Genomic DNA, 21,004 nt, shown 5'->3' on the forward strand with positions numbered 1-21,004 from the left:
ACCCTCGGCAGTGCACAGTTTACATTTCTGCTGGAGCGGGCCGTCGACCTCGGCATGATTTGCACATGATATATATATTATTTTTCCTGAAGATTTTAAAATGTGGGTATTGCCTTTCATGGCTTGGTATAAATTGATAAAATAATGAAAAGAAAATCCTTTATTACTTGTTGAAGGTGTTTACCTGTTTTCTCGCTCTGTGAGTTAGAACTGCTATATAAAATTCCTGATTTCCTCGCACATTTAGTATATTATTATTGGACCGCTAGTAAGTATCAAAGTTGACCATCTCGTCTCTACTTCTTCGAGATTAGACGGGATATTTGCTGAGTACACGTTGATTACGTACTCATACTACACTTCTGTGCATTTTTGTTGCACAGGTATAAGTAACTCCAGTGGCCTACTGGGCGTAGCAGAGCGGATGATTCTAGACTAGGTGAGCTGCATTATTTGAGGTGACCCACTGCTTGTGCAGTTCCTTTCAGCTTATGATATGTAATTCCTGTCCACTGTATTTCGGACGGATATTGTATTTTATTTCCTTATCAGTAGATGCTCATGCACTTGTGACACCGGGTTCTGGGATGGTTTTTCAGAGATGTGTACTAATAGTTATTACTTAATTCGAATTGAAGTAGAAATTGTTTTTAATTATGAAAAAAATGGAAGGAAGAATCCTAGATTTTCAAAGGTATTAAAAGAGAATTTAATTGATAACTTAGTTGGCTTGCCTGACAGTAGTGTCCGGCGCCATCACGATCTGTAATGGATTTTGGGTAGTGACAGCAGACCAAATATACGAAATTACCATTGTCAAGGTTCATATACTAACAACTCTAGAATCATTTTGCGTCAGTCGAAATTAATTTAAAATCCTCACTTTGCTAATTCTATGGTAAACTTTTTTCCATAGAAACAACTGTTACCTGTTGAGCATATCAGAGAGCACCAGCAAGACAAGATGTTCAAAATTCATTTACATAAATTATTACTCAGAACACCAGATAGACCACCTGGTATCTTTGTCATCTCATCTTACACGCAGAAACAGACTGTCTTCGACCTGGCACAATCTTCAACATCAGCTACTATTGCCGAGGGAAGTAAAAGAAAGCTAGAATCAATCAGTACTTCTGAAGAAGCAGATCGCAGTCCATCGACACAAGATGAAAACCCAAGGAAGAAACCAAACGTACAATCAACAAGTCCTTTGCAAAAATAATCAAGGTTAGAAATTAATTCTTGATAGGCCATATTTTTTTTAAGATTCTGTTGTCCTCTTTTAGGTTACTTAATGAACAATTACATTTACTGATATCAATTTCTATCCATTAAAATGCCTATTTTATGTTAAAGTACACTAATGGATTTTGCTTATACGATAAAGCCTATGTTGCTCGCGCTATACTACAATTTCAGAATTTTCGAACAATTCAAAATAAAATCTATGTCCAATGTCTTTACAATTCTAGGTCCAAATTACGTATTCTCAATTACTCTTTTACACTTAACTCTCAATTTGTTGTTCATACAGATGCCTCATCAGATTTGAAGCGCAACAAAGGTCGCCTCAATGGTCTTTGACAGCTTGCATTAAAGGCAGATTTTGGTGGTGTTGTTATACTATAGTACAATCTTCCACATTTTGTGTAAATAAGTACGTAGATTTTCGTGAACTGTTTACTGCAGTACAATGTTTCACATTTTGTATAAATAGCTAGACAAACTTACTCTTATCAAGGCAGATTTTGGTAAGTACAATCTTCCGCATTTTGTATAAACAACTACGCAGATTTTCATGAACTGTTAGCTATGCAAACTAAATCCTTGAATAATCTGGTAAATCCAAGTTGCTCCCATTATATATACATTTATGTTTTCATCATACCTCCAAAACTTCAAAGCATTTCACTGTAGCTCTAATCCAACAGTGAAATCACAACCGCATACCTATACAAAATAATATACAAGCTTAGCTTAGTATTAACAAATTTACTCTCAAAAAGAAAAGTTTACTATCAAGATCTACAATGAAAACCCATCCACTCAATATTACCCTTACTCCCTTACGTTAAGGTTGTTCGTCTTGGGCCCGGGCAAAGCCCGAGCTAACCCTACTAGTTAAATGATACGACCCAAACCAAAACGACAAAAACTGATTCGTAAATTCAAACTTGTTATAAGGAATTCAAGAAGAATAGTTCTAGAGAGAAGTTGTGAATTAAAGTTGAATTAGGTGTCAAAGTTAAGAAACAGGGAGTTGTCCACAAGGCTAAGTGATAGATTGTTATTAATGTGAGATAAATTTTAAACTAGTAAAGTTGAATTTTGAATTAAAAGGCACGTTTCAAGGGTAATAAGAAATAGAGATTTTTACACAATTGTTCCCTATTTAAAGATTATTTTCATAAATAATAGCATTCTTTGTTTATTTCAAATATGATAGATTTTTTAACCTTTTTAATAGGATTAAAAGATTATGGGGTTACTTAAAAGATCTACTGGCCCACAAAACAAGCAATCCGTTTCTATCCTTACATTAATTATGTCAATGTTATTAATTTGATACCTTATCTCTCTTTCATAAAGTTGTCGTAATTTCTCAAAAAAGTTCTCAATTCTACCATCTCTTAGTTCTTTGTGGATTCATATTCTTATTATTTCTTTCTTTTTAACATTTTAAATCTTATTATTATTATTGTTTTTTAATATTTTAAATCTCTGAATATTAAATATCTTAGTTCCTTATACAAATTATATATTACTATATATTAAGTATAATATAAAAATACATGTGATGCACTTAAAATACACATTATATACTAATATTTTTAGAGTTTTGTAGTGTTTTTGAAAGAAATTTTTTTTTTTTTTTACTTAATAAAATAAAGAGTTCCTGAAAGGAAGAGAATTATTGGGAGTCTATTTTTACTCAATTCATGATTCTTGAGAGAGATTCTTGGAACAATAATTGGACGTGATTTTCGGTTTGTAAGCATTTAAATTTTATTGAATCTAAATCGATAAAATAATTTGGACTATATTTTAAATTCAAGACATTTTAGTCCAAGTAAATTTATTGGGCTAATATAATTGAATTTCAATGTATATGGATTAGTCTTAATCCATTGGGCTAGCTCATTTAATTGGGCTAAAGTGATGAGCCCACTTCATTAAGCCCAAGATGTCATCTTCCTAGAGGCCCAGTTTGGTGCCACGTGTCAAATGACGTGGCACGCCAAGTCAAGCGGAAGAGCCAATAGGATCATGTCACGTATCAAAATGACAAGGCATGCGAAGTCACATTAAAAGGCTAATAAAATCGTGTCACATGTGCAAGTGACATGTTCTGGCCAATCAAATGCGGTCATGTCACACTTCAATTTGATTGGTCGGAAAGAGTTTGTTCTTATCACAATTCCTCCCTTCCACAACTATAAATAGGGGTCTTCATAACCTAGAAAAGACACCAGAAGTTATAACAAGAAGCAAGAGAGAGCTCGTGGATCAAACGCCGCAAATTTCTATACAAGTTTCAAGCTTCAAGCAATCAAATTCAAGTTCAAGAAATCAAGTTCAAGCTCAAGAACGAAGAACAAATCAAGGTCAAGTTCAAGCATAGCTTAAGAACAAGATCATCGTTCGTGGCGACAACTACATATTCAAGATCAAGCTCAAAGGCCCTTGAATTTAATTACAATTGAAAGAAGAATCAGAGGATTCATAGAGATTGTACACTCAAATATTCGAAATAAAATACTACGATTGTTGCGATATTTTCGGTCTTGATTTTATTTTCTCGACGCAAATTTATTGTCTACAAATTCTGGCACGCCCAGTAGGACAATCTCTACCTCTCATCTCAACTTTTCAATTACCAAAGTCCAAGAACATTGAAATGGCTTCAAAGAAAATCATCTCCGGTTCAACTTCCACCAAGGCTACTAACTCCAGGTTCTATGCTGATGTGGAAAGCATCATCGATGTTACCTTTAGAAGCTTCGGACCAGTTACGAGGAGCAAAGCGAGCTCTTTAGGATAACAAGCACTCCAAGTGTCCTCTGCATCAACCCCTGTTTTCGGATCTTCATCCTCAAAAGGAGCAAGATCTTCCACAAACGCACCCGAAGGAGGAAGCGATGTTGCTGAAAAGATCAAGAAAACTTTTTCTCTGCTTGACCTCTCCGGATCCAAGCGCTCTGTTATGAAGGAAGATGATGATGCTTCAAGTAATGGATCCTCCCCACTTACACCACATAGCATGAACCAATCAAGGATCAATCTGTGTGAAAATCCATGCTACTCTCCATCATCCACAACAATCATGCAAGCCATGGTGACAAACACCTCATCTGTGGAGGAGCAGTTGGCAAATTTGACGAAAGCAATCGCTGGCTTGACCAAATGCATGCAAAATCAAGATGCTAGAATTGACAAGCAAACAAACAGGGTGGAAATCTTGATGGAAGAAGAATCCACCCACGCACTTGGCAAGCTCCTAGAAGTTCCAAAGAGTGAGTCTCCCCAAAGACAAGTAGCATCCGCTAAGGCTATCCCTGTCTCATCTGAAGGGATGATTCCAATCGATCAACTGAAGGAGTTCATTGAAGGAACCATTAAGAACAAGTATGAAGTATTTGCCAAGTCCTCCCTTACATATGCAAAACCATACACTGAAAGGGTCGATATGTTGAAGATGTCTGCTGGTTATCAACCTCCAAAGTTTCAACAGTTTGATGGTAAAGGTAACCCAAAGCAACATATGGCACACTTCGTAGAGACGTGCAACAATGCTGGGACTTATGGAGATTACCTCGTCAAGCAGTTTGTCCGCTAGCTAAAAGGAAATGCTTTTGACTGGTACACATATCTCGAGGCTGGATCTATTGAAAGCTGGGATCAACTAGAGCAAGAGTTCCTCAATCGCTTTTATAGCACGAGACGTACTGTGAGTATGATAGAACTTACAAATACTCGTCAACGAAAGGGGGAACCAATTATCGACTTTATCAATCGTTGGAGGAATGCAAGGCTCAACTGCAAAGACAGGCTTAGTGAAGCTTTAGGCATAGAGATGTGCATCCAAGGCATGCATCGGGGATTGCACTACATCTTGCAAGGTATCAAGCCTAGCACATTTGAAGAACTTGCAACTCGTGCCCATGACATGGAATTGAGCATGGCCTCTGCTGGAAATGAAAGGCTACCCATCTATGAACCTCGCAAAGGGAATGACAAGTAAGAAGTCAGGAAGTGGGGCAAGTGCGTACCCAAGTCTGAAAGCAAAGAAGCTATGAATGTCAACACGTCACCTATGAAGTTCACGACGAAGGTGAGCAAGAAGCAGAGTATGAAATCCACTTCTTTTCACGATAAGCCAAGTGGAAAGTTGACTCTAAAAGAAATGCAAGAGAAAGAGTACCCATTTCTAGATTCCGATGTGCCAGCTATTTTTGAAGAACTCCTTGAGTTAAATCTCATTGAGCTTCTAGAGATGAAGCGACCAAATGAAGCTGGGAAAACAAATGACCCAAATTACTGCAAATACCATCGACTTGTGAGCCACCCTCTGGAGAAGTGCTTTATCTTCAAGGACAAAGTCATGGACTTGGCTCGCGAAAAGAAGATTGTGCTTGAAGATGAGAAAGCAAGCGTGAACCAAGTCTCTATCACCTTTGGCTCATTCAATCTAGATGAGTTATGCAATTTAAAAGGAATCAAAAATGAAGAATTACTAGAGAACAACAAAGTTGAAGACGATCAACCTGATGATGATAAAGGTTGGACGTTGGTGACTCGTCGTAGGCGCCACAAAAGGAGCCCACGAAAAGAATCAGTAGAACAACCAACAAGGAAGATGATGGTAAAAAGGCCAATGAAAAAGAATCCAGTTAGGCGTTGGAAGAAAGCAAAAGTGGAGATGCACTACCCTCAAAAGCCACGACATACAGTGACTTTGGAGGATTTCTTGCCATCTTGGTTCCACACGAAGATTTCCCGTGATCGTCTTGAGGCCTCTTGTTTGCAATGCTGATAAAGGGGAAGAAAAGAGTGATGACCTACCATTGGCACCATCTTCGGAAAAGCTCACTGAGTCTACTCCTCAAGAAGTTAATGCTTGTGAGGAAAAAGTCACGTTCACAAATGATGATCTTCTGCTAGGTGATAGTCTTCATAACAGCCCATTGTACCTGGTTGGCTATATGCGTGATGAAAGGTAAATCAAATTTTGGTTGATGGAGGATCCTTAGTGAACATTTTGCCAATTCGCACTGTGAAAGAACTTGGTATTCCCATGAACGAACTCTCAGAAAGTTGTGTGATGATCCAAGGATTCAACCAAGGGGAGCAAAGAGCCATAGGCGCGATTAGGCTAGAAATCACCATTGAAGATATGCAATCAAGTGCATGGCTACATGTGATCGATGCAAAGACTTCATACAATGTCTTGCTTGGAAGGCCTTGGATACATGAGAACAAAGTGGTTCCATCTACCTACCATCAATGTTTGAAATACTACGAGGGTGAAGTCGAGAAGAAGATAGTTGCTGATGATGAGCCATTCACCGAGGCAGAGTCACACTTCGCCGATGCAAAGTTCTACTTGAAGAACCGCATTGTGAAGGAGATAAAAGTTGATGATGGCATGAAAAGCAAGAATGACGAGCCCACAACTAAAAGAGCCGAAATGACTACTGGTAGAGTCAAAGATGTTACTGAAGAGGTACAACCCAACGCGAATAAATCTTATAGAGGGGGTATTGCGTCTTATGGCAAGAAAGTGAGTCATGCGCTCCAATATGTCCCTAAAAGGAAGAAAGATGAAGGTGAATCATCTAATCTCCAAACCAAGACGCTAAAGGAGTTAACTCTTCTGGTAAAACGAATTGAGGCGGTAAAGTTGTCCTCGAAACCGCTTGCAGGGTTTGTAGCCCAAAATCATTTGCAGAATGTGGCACTCCCTACAAAGAGAACAGATGAAGGTTTTGATCCTAACGCTTACAAGCTATTTGCAAAAGCTGGATACAATCCTAATGAGCCGTCAAAGTTAGGGAAGCTACCATCAGAAGCTGCAACGAGACAACCACGTGAAGGTTTGGGATACAATCAACCGTCACCAGTGCGCATCTCCATAAGAAGGGCGAGTAGCAATTATATCACTGTAGAAGACGAATCTGCCGCTTCTAACAAGCCTTCTGTCTTTGATCGACTTGGAAAATCACCTGTGAGGACCTCCGTGTTTGAAAGATTGGGTCCATTAAAGAAGGGGAACAAGTTCCAGAGAAATTTTCAAAGCATAAGAACACCCGCCTCGCCCAAAATCCAGAAAATCTCTAAGGATTTCCAAAGTTTGGTTCCTTCTAGAATGAGGCGACAAACAAAACTTGTGGTTTCATGTAAAGAAGTACTGAAGGTAAAGCCATATACTGTGGTCTACACTAAGGAGCGTGACGAAGATGAAGAAAGTGTGGTTCTTCGTATCATGTTATTGTACAAGGCGAGAATGGTGTTCCATCTTCAATGGAGGATAATGCAGAATTGGAGGATGTTTCACCATGTTATCACGTATCTTTCAACGATGGGGACCCTCAAGAAGATGAAGATGCGAAAGACGCTCTACCCGAACTTGAAGAAGGAGTAAAGATGACGATTGATGCCTTAAAAGAAGTTAATCTTGGCACCGATGAGGAACAAGGACCCAGCTACCTAAGTGCTTTACTAGAAGCTGATGAAGAGAGCACTTATATTGAGTTACTCAAGGAGTTCAGGGATGTCTTCGCTTGGAGTTACGAAGAGATGCCTGGCTGGACCCGAAAGTAGCAGTCCATCACCTTGCAGTCAAAAATGGTGCTCGCCGTGTTAAACAAGCTCAAAGGCGCTTTAGGCCGGACTTGGTTCCCCTGATTGAAACTGGAGTTAACAAACTCATTGAAGCTGGATTTATTCGGGAAGTTAAATACCCGACATGGGTTTCAAGTATTGTTCCTTTAAGGAAGAAGAATGGCCAGATTCGAGTATGCGTTGACTTCAGGGATCTCAATAATGCGTGTCCCAAAGATGAATTCCCGCTTCCTATTCCATAGCTGATGATCGATGCTACTACTGGTTACGAGGCAATGTCTTTCATGGACGGTTCGTTGGGCTATAACCAAATTCGCATGGCACCAAAAGATGAAGAGCTTTCTGCGTTCCGCACCCCCAAGGGTATTTATTGCTACAAGGTAATGCCTTTTGGCTTGAAGAACGCTGGTGCTACTTACTAAAGGGATATGCAAAATATTTTTGACGATCTTCTCCACAAGAATGTCGAATGCTATGTTGACGACTTGGTGGTAAAATCAAGAGAGAAGGGCGACCACTTGAAAGACTTGAGAATGGTGTTTGAGTTGCTCCGGAGGTACCAACTTAGGATGAATCCATTGAAATGCGTCTTTGGAGTTACTTCCGGGAAGTTCCTTGGTTTCATTGTTCGACATCGAGGGATTGAAATTGATCAAGCCAAAATAGATGCAATCTTGAAAATGCCCGAGCCTCGGAATATTCATGAATTGAAAAGTCTGCAAGGAAAGCTAGCATACCTTAGGAGATTCATCTCAAAGCTAGCTGGGAGGTGCCAACCATTCAGTCGCCTTATGAAGAAAGGAGTCCCTTTCAAATGGGACCAAACATGTAGCAATGCCTTTGAGAGCATTAAATCCTACTTGATGAAGCCTCCAGTTATGGCAGCCCCTATACCTGGAAAGCCGTTGATACTATACATTTCAGCACAAGAGAGGTCTGTTGGAGCACTATTGGCCCAATAAAATAGTGAAGGGAAAGAAAACTCCCTTTACTACTTGAGCAGGATGATGACACCAAACGAGCTGAATTATTCGCCAATTGAAAAGTTGTGTTTGGTGCTAGTCTTCTCAATTCAAAAGTTGAAGCACTACTTTCAAGCTCATGTTGTCCGTGTTGTTTCTAAGGCAAATCCCATCAAGTTCGTGATGTCAAAACCTGTTCTTAGCGATCGACTAGCGAGATAGTACCTCCAATTTCAACAATTCGAGATTTTGTACATCCCTTAAAAGGCTGTAAAAGGACAAGCATTGGCAGACTTCTTGGCAGATCATCCGATACCTGATGATTGGGAGCTAACCGACGAACTACCTGATGAGGACGCAATGGTCGTTGAAGTTCAACCTCCATGGAAGATGTACTTTGATGGTGCTGCACATCGTGGAGGAGCTGGTGCTGGCGTAGTATTTGTCACTTTCCAAGGTGTAGTCTTGCCCTACTCCTTCACCTTGACACAACTCTGTTCCAACAATGTTGCTGAGTATCAAGCATTAATACTTGGTCTTGAAATGGCCGTTGATATGAAGCAACTGCAATTGCAAGTCTTTGGTGACTCCCAGTTAGTGGTCAATCAGCTCTTAGGTAGTTACGAGGTCAAGAAGCCTGAACTACGCCCATATCATGATTACGCTAAAAAATTAATGGGGTGGCTCGGTGATGTGACTATTCAGCATGTGCCAAGGAAAGAAAACAAGAAGGCGGATGCTTTAGCTGCCCTAGCTTCATCGTTAATCCTGCCTGATCAAACGCAAGTTACTGTCTGCCAAAAATGGGTAGTACCGCCGCCAAATGAGGCCGAAGGTGAAGAAAATGAACTCAAGCATCTTGTCGCTGTTTCTGAAGTTGGGAAAGAAGAATGGCGACAACCCATTATCGACTACTTATGCTATGGGATACTTCCAGAAAATCCGAGGAGAAGGACTGAAATCCGTCGTCGTGCACCTCGCTTCCTTTACTACAAGGATACTCTATACAGAAGGTCGTTCGAGGGAGTACTCTTGCGATGCCTAGGAGAAGAAGAAGCTCTCCAAGCTTTGCAAGAGGCACATTCTGGGGTATGTGGGTCACACCAGTCTGGACCAAAGCTCCACTTCCATATAAAAAGGATGGGATATTATTGGCCAACGATGGTAAAAGATTGCTTGGACTACGCTCGAAGATGCAAGGCTTGTCAATTCCATGCGAATTTTATTCATCAACCTCCTGAAGTGTTGCACCCGACTGTTGCATCCTGGCCATTTGACGCTTGGGGATTGGATGTTGTTGGACCACTGCCAAAGTCCTCTGGTGGGCACCTATACATCTTGGCTGCAACTGACTACTTCTCAAAATGGGCTGAAGCTGTTGCTCTTAAGGAAGTAAAGAAGGAAAATGTTGCAAGTTTCATCCGAGTAAACATTATCTATCGCTTTGGCATTCCTCGTTACATAATAACGGATAATGGCAAGCCGTTCGACAATAGGTTGATGAACAAGATTTGTGATCTCTTTGGCTTCAAGCAACGTAACTCTTCTATGTACAATGCTGCCGCCAATGGTCTAGCCGAGGCATTTAACAAGACTCAATGCAACTTGTTAAAGAAAGTCGTCTCCAAATCCAAACGAGATTGGCATGACCGTATGGAAGAAGCTCTGTGGGCATATAGGACAACTCACCGCACGCCAACGCAAGCGACCCCTTATTCACTTGTCTATGGAGTCGAAGTCATCCTGGCACTCAAGCATCAAATACCTTCATTACGATTAGCTATCCAAGAAGGGATCATTGATGAAGAAAATGCTCGACTTCGATTAGCAGAGTTGGAGGCTCTTGATGAGAAGAGGTTGGAAGCTCAACAGAGTCTTGAATGTTATCAAGCTCGATTATCTCGCGCCTTCAATAAAAGAGTTCGCCCGAGATCCTTTCAAGTAGGAGATCAAGTCCTTGCCGTACGAAGACCCATAATTACTTCCCATAAACCTGTAGGGAAGTTCACTTCAAAATGGGATGGGCCATATGTCGTACAAGAAGCTTACTCAAGTGGGGCTTACAAGTTGGTTGATGCAGATGGAATGAGAATCGGCCCTATCAATGGCAAGTTCTTAAAGAAGTATTATCCTTGAAGTTGCAACGCTCCTTGACGCACGAGCCTAAACTGCATGTTGCTACACTCCTGGCCCGCAAGAGTATAAACTGTGTACGGCCCAAAAAAAAGTTAGGACGTAAAAAAAAAGAGTTCGCTAGGTTGAAAATCTCGAAAGAGGCGGCCTAGGCAAAAGTTAAGACATAAAAAAAAGAAGGAAAAAATCTACCCATTCTGAACTACGGTATGACTTGATCCTCTTCACCGAGGTACGTAGGCAGCTTAGAGTTTCATTCTAAGTTCAGTCGCATAAGCTCAAAAGATACATATTGCCCCAATTGTTGTCCGATTGAAGTATGGAGGAATGTAAAATCAAGCTGAAACGCCATCCTCTTGTTGAACTTTGATCTCATTTGATTTAAAGGGGGAAACCCTCCATGGTAAATTGATATCTTCAATGGGCCAATTTTAGGAGGATGCCAAGTATTTGCATTGAAGTCCAGGGATTCTCTATGTCTTCAGGTTCGCCAAACCTTCAAGTTTGTTGGTCTCCAAGTCCGCCCTCTGCCTTAAAAAAAGGGGGAAGAGAAGAGAGGCGTCAAAAGGAAACACAAGTATAAGGAAAAGATTGCTTGGCACAACGTTTCAAATTCAGTGAGACTTGATCCCAAGATATTTGTGAGAATATAGCTCTTAAATTCTGATTTATGGCAGGTAAGACATCTTCCGATCTCGAGGCTTCCATACCAAGATACAAAAGTTTTGGTGAAGTCGCGCAATCTGAAATCGTCAGCATGTCAGAATTTTATGTTGATTTTGGAATATTATCTGAAACTATCCTTAAGGTATTAAATTTTTCATTTTTGATATGTTCTATATCTTGAAGTCTAGTTTTCAAGAAATTAAATGGTTCGTGATTTCGATGTTCCTACTTTGAGATACAAAACTTTTGGCAATGTCGCGCAAATCTGAAATTCTCGGTGTGTCAGAATTTGGTATTGACTTCGAAATATTATCTAAATGTATCCTTAAGGCATTAAATCTTGCATTTTGGATATGTTATAGATTTTGAAGTTAAGTTTCTAGTAGATCAAACGGTTCGTGATTTCGACGTTCCTGTAATAAGACACACAAGTTTTGGTGAAGTCATGTAAATCTGAAACCGTCGCCACGTCAGAATTTAATATTTATTTCGGACTATTATCTGAAACTATCCTCAAAGCATTAAATTATGAATTTTGGTTATGTTATAGATTTTCAAGTTAAGTTTCCATGAAATCAAGCGGTTCATAATTTCAATTTTTCTACACCAAGATATGATTTTTTTGGTGAGACTGTGCAGATCTGAAATTTTCTACGTGGTGGAATCTAAAGTTGGTTTCAAAATTTTATCTGAGTCGATTATGAAGGTGTTTGATTCTAAGATTTGGATATATTTTAGATATTGAAATCTAATTTTCGAGAAATCAAACGGTTCATTATTTGGACTCTCCCACGAAAAATCTGAATCTTTTGTTACAAGCGCGTAAAGCTGAAAATTATGCGACTAAGATAAAAGTCGGACAACGTAAAGCAAAAGAGAAGCTGAAATATTTAAGCACTCGAAGTCTCCAAGTTGAAGTCTTCAAGTTGAAATCTTCAAGTCTGTCGGTCTTCAAGTTGAAGTCTTCACGTTCGCCACTCTTCAAGCTGAAATATTTAAGCCATTCAAGTCTGAAAGTTGAAGTCTTCAAGTCCATTAGTCTTCAAGTTTCAGTCTTCAAATTCGCCGGTCTCAAAGTTGAAATATTTAAGCCTTCTAAGTTGAAGTCTTCAAGTCCTTCGGTCTTCAATTTTCAGTCATCAAATTCGCCGATCTTAAAGTAGAATTGTATAAGCCCTCCAAATCTTCGAGTTGAAGTGTGTAAAGTCCACCAAATCTTCAAAGTTTTCCAAGTGATCAAGTCGATGTCGTCCTCGAATTGAAGCTTTATAATTTTCCAATCTTAAGGTGGACATATAAGTCCCTTTGCACCTTAAGTTGGCCTCTTCGTGGATTTGTCCTTAAAAGGAACGGTAATTTTCCAATCTTAAGGTGGACATATAAGTCCCTTTGCACCTTAAGTTGGCCTCTCCGATAGTCGGGTCATTTTGAGAGTAATCTCTCCGATAGTCGGGCCACATTGAGAGTAATCTCTCCGATAGTCGGGAGATTATGAGAGTAATCTCTCCGTTAGTCGGGCCACATTGAGAGTAATCTCTCCGGTAGTCGGGCCATTTAGAGAGTAATCTCTCCGGTAGTCAAGCCACATTGAGAGTAATCTCTCCGGTAGTCGGGCTATGAAAGTAATCTCTCCGATATTTGGGCAGGGATGAGTACCCATCCCCTCACATCCTAAAATCACCATCTTCATGCAAGAGCTCGTCCTTCTCTTCTTGACCTACAAAAAAGAAAAAGAGGAAAAAAGAGCAAGCAAAGATAACGCAGAAGAAGAAAAAAGAAATTACCTCAAGTACTAGCACTTTCCGGTCGTTAAAGAAACGAACTCAAGACCAGCTTGAAGATTGTCACGACCCCAGTTCACCCTCCATGAACATGTCGTGATGGCACCTAGTTCCGACAACTAGGTAAGCCTAACAGCGCGGAAATTAATATAACTTGTGGAAACATTTAATTAAATTTAGCAAAACTAGAAGAAAACGGTATATAAGTGCCACTTGCATATACAACTCAAAAATAAAACACGAAAGTCTACAATTTTATCCCAAAACCCGGAAACTCACGGGAACCACAGGCTAATAGAAATGTAATATGCTGCTCTAACTCCAGAATGTCTAAACAACTGAAATAAAAGGATAGAATAACTACTAAAGCTGGAAAAGAATAGAGACTCCTAGTCTGCAGACACGGCAGATATACCTCGAAGTCTCCGCTAGATCTCTCCACCTCGAGGATAGTACGCCTGAGTGGAGGTACCTGGATCTGCACATGAAAAACATGCGCAGAAGGGCCATGAGTACACCACAGTGGTACTCAGTAAGTGCCAAGCCTAACCTCGGTTGGGTAGTGACGAGGAAGGTCAGGGCCCTACTGAGGTCAAACAACATAATATGAATTAACAATATGAAAACTGACAGTAACAATGAATACAGCAGTGAGAATAGACAGGTTAAACAAGGCAGTAAGGACTACACAAAGACAGAATAAACACAGAATATGTACAAATCAATACCAATGATAACAATAAGGATCTCCCAGGATACCGTCCTGTAGTCCTTTTCTCAACTGTCCAGTGGATCTCCCGGGATACCGTCCCGTAGTCCATCATATGTGTAAATCCGAAGGATCTCCCGGGATACCGTCCCGTAGTCCAACTATCAATGTGCAGGGGGATCTATCGGGAATCTAACCCGCAGTCCCAAAGTAAAAGTGCAGGGGGATCTACCAGGAATCGAACCCGTAGTCCCAAAGTAAACAACAAAGGGGGGAGCTACCGGAATCCCACATCCGTAGTCCCAATGTAAATGCGCGACCACAACCAGAAGATACTCAGAAATGAAGTACAAAAGATAAGCAACAGGTAGTACTATCCTAGCATGCTTCACATAGTACAGTCAAGGCAACTTAAACAATTAGGCAAGTTAACTCAGCTAAACATGCTTTTCTAATCTAGCACAGGTTATAATTGCAAGTAAAATAAAGCAAATATGAAGGAAAACTCATGTCTCGATATCTTAAGTAAAAACCGGATTTTCAACAATTGGCTCAAGTACGCGCTCGACACCTCGCGTACAAGGCACTCAAATACCAAATAACAAATCCTAAGGGGAAAGGTCCCCCACACAAGGTTAGACAAGCCACTTACCTCAAACCGGCTCAAAATCAACTAAAAACCACGCCTTTGCCACGAGTATCCGACTCCAAATGGCCCAAATCCATTCAATTCAATTACACATTGTAAATAACATCGCAAGCAACTGATTCTACAAATTAATTCAAAGCTAAGGCGCGAAATTAGGTAAAATGACCAAAACGCCCTTCAGGCTAACGTCTCGGAATCGAATAATTTTTACATTTTCAGAACCCTCGTACTCTCACGAGTCTAACCATACAAAAATCTCCCAAATCGGAGGTCAAACACCCACTCAAAACTCAATAGTTTAGCCTATGAAGTTTCACCCAATTTTTTTCCAATTTTTGATCCTCAATTCGAATTTTAATGATGGATTTAACTACATAATGATGAAATATAACTAGAAGGGATTAAAGAAACGTTACCCAATAATCTCCTCTTCAAAACCCTCTCGAAATCGCCCTTCCCCGAGCTCAATTTGATTTTTCTAACTTTTGAAAACTAACCCTCGAAATCTCTATATCTGAACAGGGATTTCCGCTTCTGCGGCTCTGATAAAAATCCAAGGTTCCGCATCTGCGGTTCCTTTCTCGCAAATGCGAGTCCGCTTCTGCGGGATTTCCTCCGCATCTGCGGAGCCTGAAAACTATGCCCAAACCCGCTTCTGCGATGCTAAGGCCGCTTCTGCGGTTCCCAAGCCGCAGAAGCAAAAATACCAGAAGGGAAAAACTTCAGCTGCTGCAACACTTCACAAATTTTCCCGTTAACCACCCGAAATCATCCCGAGGCCCCCGGGACCTCAACCAAAAGCACCAATAACACCTAATATCTCATTCAAACTTGTACCAATCCTTAAACCACCTAAAACAACGTCGGAAACTCAATTAATTCAAGGATTTGAGCCTAAGAACTTCCAATTTCATCAAAATACGCTTTCGATCAAAAACCCAACCAAAACGCGTCCGAATGACCTGAAATTTTGCACACACGTCCCAAATGACATGACGGAGCTACTGCAACTTCCGGAATTCCATTCCGACCCACGGATCAAAAACTCACTATCGGACCGGAAATTTCAAGAATTCAAACTTCGACATTTCAAGCCTAAATGAGCTACGGACTTCCAAAACACATTCGAACACGCTCCCAACCCCTAAATCACCTAACGGAGCTAATGGAACCATCGGATTTTCATTCCGAGGTCGTCTTCATACTGTTCTGACTACGGGCCACTTTTCAACACTTATGCTCTCATTTAGGGACTAAGTGTCCCAAAACTCTCCGAAACCCAACACCGAACGTCCCGGCAAACTAAAATAGCATAAATGAACTTAGGGGAAGCAGTTAATAGGGGATCGGGGCGTAAATTCTTAAGACGGCCGGCTGGGTCGTCACATCCTCCTACACTTAAACATTCGTTCGTCCTCGAACGAGCATAGAGAACATACCTGAAGTAGTGAAAAGGTGAGGGTAATTGCTGCGCATATCCTGCTCGGTCTCCCAAGTCGCCTCCTCGGCCGGCTGACCCCGCCACTGAACCTTCACTGAAGCAATGTTGTTTGACCTCAACTTTCTGATCTGCCTGTCCAATATAGCCACTGGCTCCTCAACATAGGATATATCCTTGTCCAACTGGACTGAACTGAAATCCAACACGTGCGACGGGTCACCGTGATACCTCCGGAGCATCGAAACATGAAATACCGAATGAACTCCGGCCAAACTGGGAGATAAGGCAAGCTCATAGGCAACCTCCCCAACTCGCCTCAAGATCTCAAAAGGGCCAATGAACCTCGGAATCAACTTCCCTTTCTTCCCAAACCTCATGACGCCTTTCATAGGCGAAACCCGAAGCAGAGCCCGCTCACCAACCATATATGAAACATCACGAACCTTCCTGTCCGCGTAGCTTATCTGTCTGGACTGGGCTGTACGGAGTCTATCCTGAATCATCTTAACCTTCTCCAATGCGTCCTGAACCAACTCTGTTCCCAATAGCCTGGCCTCACCCGGCTCAAACCAGCCCACCGGAGATCTACACCTCCTACCATATAAAGCCTCATACGGCGCCATCTGAATGCTAGACTGATAATTGTTGTTGTAAGCAAACTCCGCCAATGGCAAGAAATGATCCCAAGACCCTCCAAACTCAATCGCACACGCACGGAGCATATCCTCAAGAATCTGAATAGTGTGCTCGGACTATCCGTCTGTCTGGGGGTGAAATGATGTGCTCAACTCCACCCGAGTACCTAACTCCTGCTGCACGGCTCTCCAGAACCGCGATGTAAACTGAGTACCTCTGTCCGAAATAATAGAAACTGGAATACCATGCAGACGGACGATCTCCCGAATATAAATCTCCGCCAACCGCTCCGATGAATAAGTGGTACACACAGGAATGAAATGAGCGGACTTGGTCAGCCGATCCACAATAACCCAAATGGCATCAAACTTCTTCAAGGTCCGTGGGAGTCCAGATACAAAATCCATGGTGATGCGCTCCCATTTCCACTCCGACATCTCTATCTGCTGAAGCAACCCACCCGGGCGTTGGTGCTCATACTTCACCTGCTGGCAGTTGAGGCACCTAGACACATAACTAACTATATCTTTCTTCATCCGCCTCCACCAATAGTGCTGCCTCAAGTCCTGATACATCTTTGTGGCACCCGGATGGATGGAATACCGCGAACTATGGGCCTCTGCTAAAATCAACTCTCGAAGCCCATCCACATTGGGCACACAAATCCGGCCCTGTATCCTCAATACCCCGTCATCTCCGATGGTCACATCTCTGGCATCTCCACGCTGAACCTTGTCCTTAAGGACAAGCAAATGAGGGTCTTCATATTGCTGCTCCCTGATACCATCAAATAAGGAAGACCGGGAAACCACACAAGCTAGAACCCGACTGGGCTCTGAAAGATCCAGTCTCACAAACTAGCTGGCTAAGGCCTGAACATCCATCGCCATAGGCCTCTCTGAAGCTGGTAGATATGCCAAACTTCCCAAACTCTCCGCCCGGCGACTCAAGGCATCCGCCACCACATTGGCCTTGCCCGGGTGATATAGGATAGTGATATCATAATCCTTCAGCAACTCTAACCACCTCCTCTGACGCATATTTAGATCCTTTTGCTTGAGCAAGTGCTGCAAGCTCCGATGGTCAGTATAGATCTCACAAGGCACACCGTACAAATAATGACGTCAGATCTTCAAGGCATGAACAATGGCAGCTAACTCAAGGTCGTGGAAATTCTTTTCATGTATCTTCAACTGTCTGGACGCGTAGGCAATCACCCTACCGTTCTGCATCAACACCGCTCCAAGGCCAACTCTCGAGGCGTCACAATAGACAGTATAAGACCCCGAACCGGTAGGCAACATCAAAATTGGGGCTGTAGTCAAAGTTGTCTTGAGCTTCTGAAAGCTCACCTCACACTCCTCTGTCCACTGAAATGGGGCACCCTTCTGGGTCAATCTAGTCATAGGGGCCGCAATCGATGAAAATCCCTCCATGAAGCGATGGCAGTAGCCCGCCAAACCAAGGAAACTGCGAATCTCTGTAGCTGAGGACGGCATGGGCCAACTCTGTACGGCCTCTATCTTCCTCGGATCCACCCGAATACCCTCACTCGAAATCACGTGGCCTAAGAATGCCACCGAACTCAGCCAAAACTCACATTTTGAGAACTTTGCATATAACTTCTTCTCCCTCAAGGTCTGAAGCACGGTCCTTAGGTGCTGCTCATGATCTTCCCGACTCCGGGAATACACCAGAATATCATCAATAAAAACAATAATGAACGAGCCAAGATATGGTCTGAACACACTGTGCATCAAATGCATGAAAGCTGCTGGGGCATTGGTCAGCCCAAATGACATAACAAGGAACTCGTAATGACCATACCGAGTCCTGAAGGCAGTCTTCGGGATATCTGGCTCCCGAATCTTCAACTGATGGTACCCTGAGCGCAAGTCGATCTTAGAAAACACCTGTGCGCCCTGAAGCTGGTCAAACAGATCATCAATACGAGGCAAAGGATAACGGTTCTTCACTGTAACCTTGTTCAGCTGACGATAATCAATACACATATGCATAGAACCATCCTTCTTCTTCACGAACAAAACAGGAGCACCCCACGGTGAAACACTGGGTCGAATAAAACCCTTACCAAGTAGTTCCTGTAACTGATCCTTCAACTCCTTCAACTCAGAAGGAGCCATACGATACGGAGGAATGGAAATGGGCTGAGTGCCCGGCAACAGATCAATGCCAAAATCGATGTCTCTATCGGGCGGCATGCCCAGAAGATCAGCTGGAAACACATCGGGATAATCCCGTACCACTGGAACCGAATCAACAGAAGGGGTATCAGCACTGACATCTCTCACATAAGCTAACTACGCAGCACACCCCTTCTCAACCATGCGCTAAGCTTTAAGAAAAGAGATAACTCTACTGGGAGTGTGATCTAAAGTACCACTCCACTCAATACGTGGAATACCTGGCATAGCCAGCGTCACGGTCTTGGCGTGACAATCAAGAATAGCAAAATGGGGCGACAACCAGTCCATGCCCAAGATAATGTCAAAGTCAACCATACCGAGTAACAATAAATCCGCTCTGGTCTCAAAACACGAATAGTAACCAAACATGACCGATAAACGCGATCCACAACAAGAGAATCCCCCACAGGAGTAGAAACATAAACGGGGGCACTTAAAGAATCCCGAGGCACACCCAAATGCGGAGCAAAGTAAGAAGACACATAAGAATAAGTAGATCCCGGATCGAATAGAACCGACGCCTCTCTGTGACAAACCAGTATAATACCTGTAATGATGGAGTCAGAGGCAACAACCTCGGTACGAGCAGGAGGCGCGCTAGAAACTGGAGGTGCATAGTAAGGCTCCTGAGGTGTAGGCGGAGCTGGAGCACTGTCGGCGGCTGGAAGAGCTGAATGAACAGGGCGACCCACATAACCTCTGCCATAACGACCTGCTGATGGAGTACGGGCACCAGAGTAGTGACCCGACTCTCGAGACCTCTTGCCTCCCTCTCCCCTTGCTCCCTGGCGAGCATACCCTCAATCCTCCTAGCAATGCTCACTACCTGCTGATAAGGAATTTCCATCTCCAACTCTCGAGCCATGCTAGATCTGATGGGTGGGATAAGACCCTCAATGAACCTGCGAACCCTCTCCCGAACTGTAGCAACCAAGGCCGGTGCATGCCTGGCCAACCTGGTATAGCGGATAGCATACTCCGAAACGGTCATAGCACCCTGGCGCAAGTGCTTAAACTCTGCGCGACATGCGTCCCTGAGACTCTAGGGAACAAACTCTCTCATGAACATATCCGAGAAATGGGTCCAAGTCAGTGAAGCAGCCTCGACCGGACTGTCTATCTCATAAGTGCGCCACCAATCATAGGCGGCTCCTCGAAGCTGAAAAGCAGTGAAAGAAACCCCGCTGGACTCCACTATGCCCATAGTGTGAAGAATACGATGACACTCCTCTAGAAATTCCAAGGCATCGTCTGATGCTAATCCATTGAACACTGGGGGATCATACTTCTTGAACCTCTCAAGTCTCCGCTGCTCGTCCTCTGAAGCAGCTGTTCCATCCTCGGGCTGAACTGGCGCTGCAGGCGGTGCGGGAATAATCTCGGGAGCCTGCTCAACCTGCACTCGCTGCTCAGGAGTACGGACGGCGGGAGTCTGTGCTCCTCCCCCGGCCTGGGATGTGGCTGCAGCAAGGGGAAGCAACCCTACCTGAGCCAAGGTGGTGTACATGCTCATGAACTGAGCCAAAGTCTCCTGGAGAGCTGGAGTAGTAGTGGCAGTAGTAGGTGTGCCAGGTGCCTGGGCTCCGGCTGGATCTGCTGGTGGTACCTCGGCGGCAGCTCGCGCAGGTGCTCCGGCTGCACCACGTGCGCATCCTCGACCTCTCCCCCGGCCCCAGCCTCTGACGGCTGCAGTAGGGGCGCGGGTGCCTGATCATCTCGAGTAGCGCGTGTCCTCACCATCTGTGAGAGAATAGAAGTCAGAAGTTTAGAATTGATGTCAAAAATATCGCACGATAAGGAATTCAAATGAAATGAAGATTTTTCCTAAACAGTTACATAGCCTCTCGTAGATAAGTACAGACGTCTCCGTACCGATCAACGAGACTCTAATAAACCGGCCTGTGTTCCGTGACTCCTATGAACCTAGAGCTCTGATACCAACTTGTCACGATCCTAGTTCACCCTCCGTGAACAT

General features: G+C 42.8%; 1 protein-coding gene across 1 annotated transcript in view; it reads right to left on the bottom strand.

The window, feature by feature from the left end:
- Positions 1 to 13,270: 13,270 nt before the first annotated feature.
- The window catches only part of LOC109242038 (14.7 kDa ribonuclease H-like protein), an 8,069-nt gene continuing 335 nt past the window's right edge, over positions 13,271 to 21,004 (bottom strand). Inside the window, exons 2-3 of the mRNA XM_019408862.1 lie at positions 14,015 to 14,071; positions 13,271 to 13,323 (exon numbers count right to left, since the gene is read on the bottom strand). Of these exons, the coding sequence (XP_019264407.1) occupies positions 13,271 to 13,323; positions 14,015 to 14,071 (110 nt within the window). The remainder of the gene's footprint in view (positions 13,324 to 14,014; positions 14,072 to 21,004) is intronic.

This window comes from Nicotiana attenuata, unplaced genomic scaffold, assembly GCF_001879085.1.
Source record: "Nicotiana attenuata strain UT unplaced genomic scaffold, NIATTr2, whole genome shotgun sequence".
Classification (NCBI taxonomy): Eukaryota; Viridiplantae; Streptophyta; class Magnoliopsida; order Solanales; family Solanaceae; genus Nicotiana; species Nicotiana attenuata.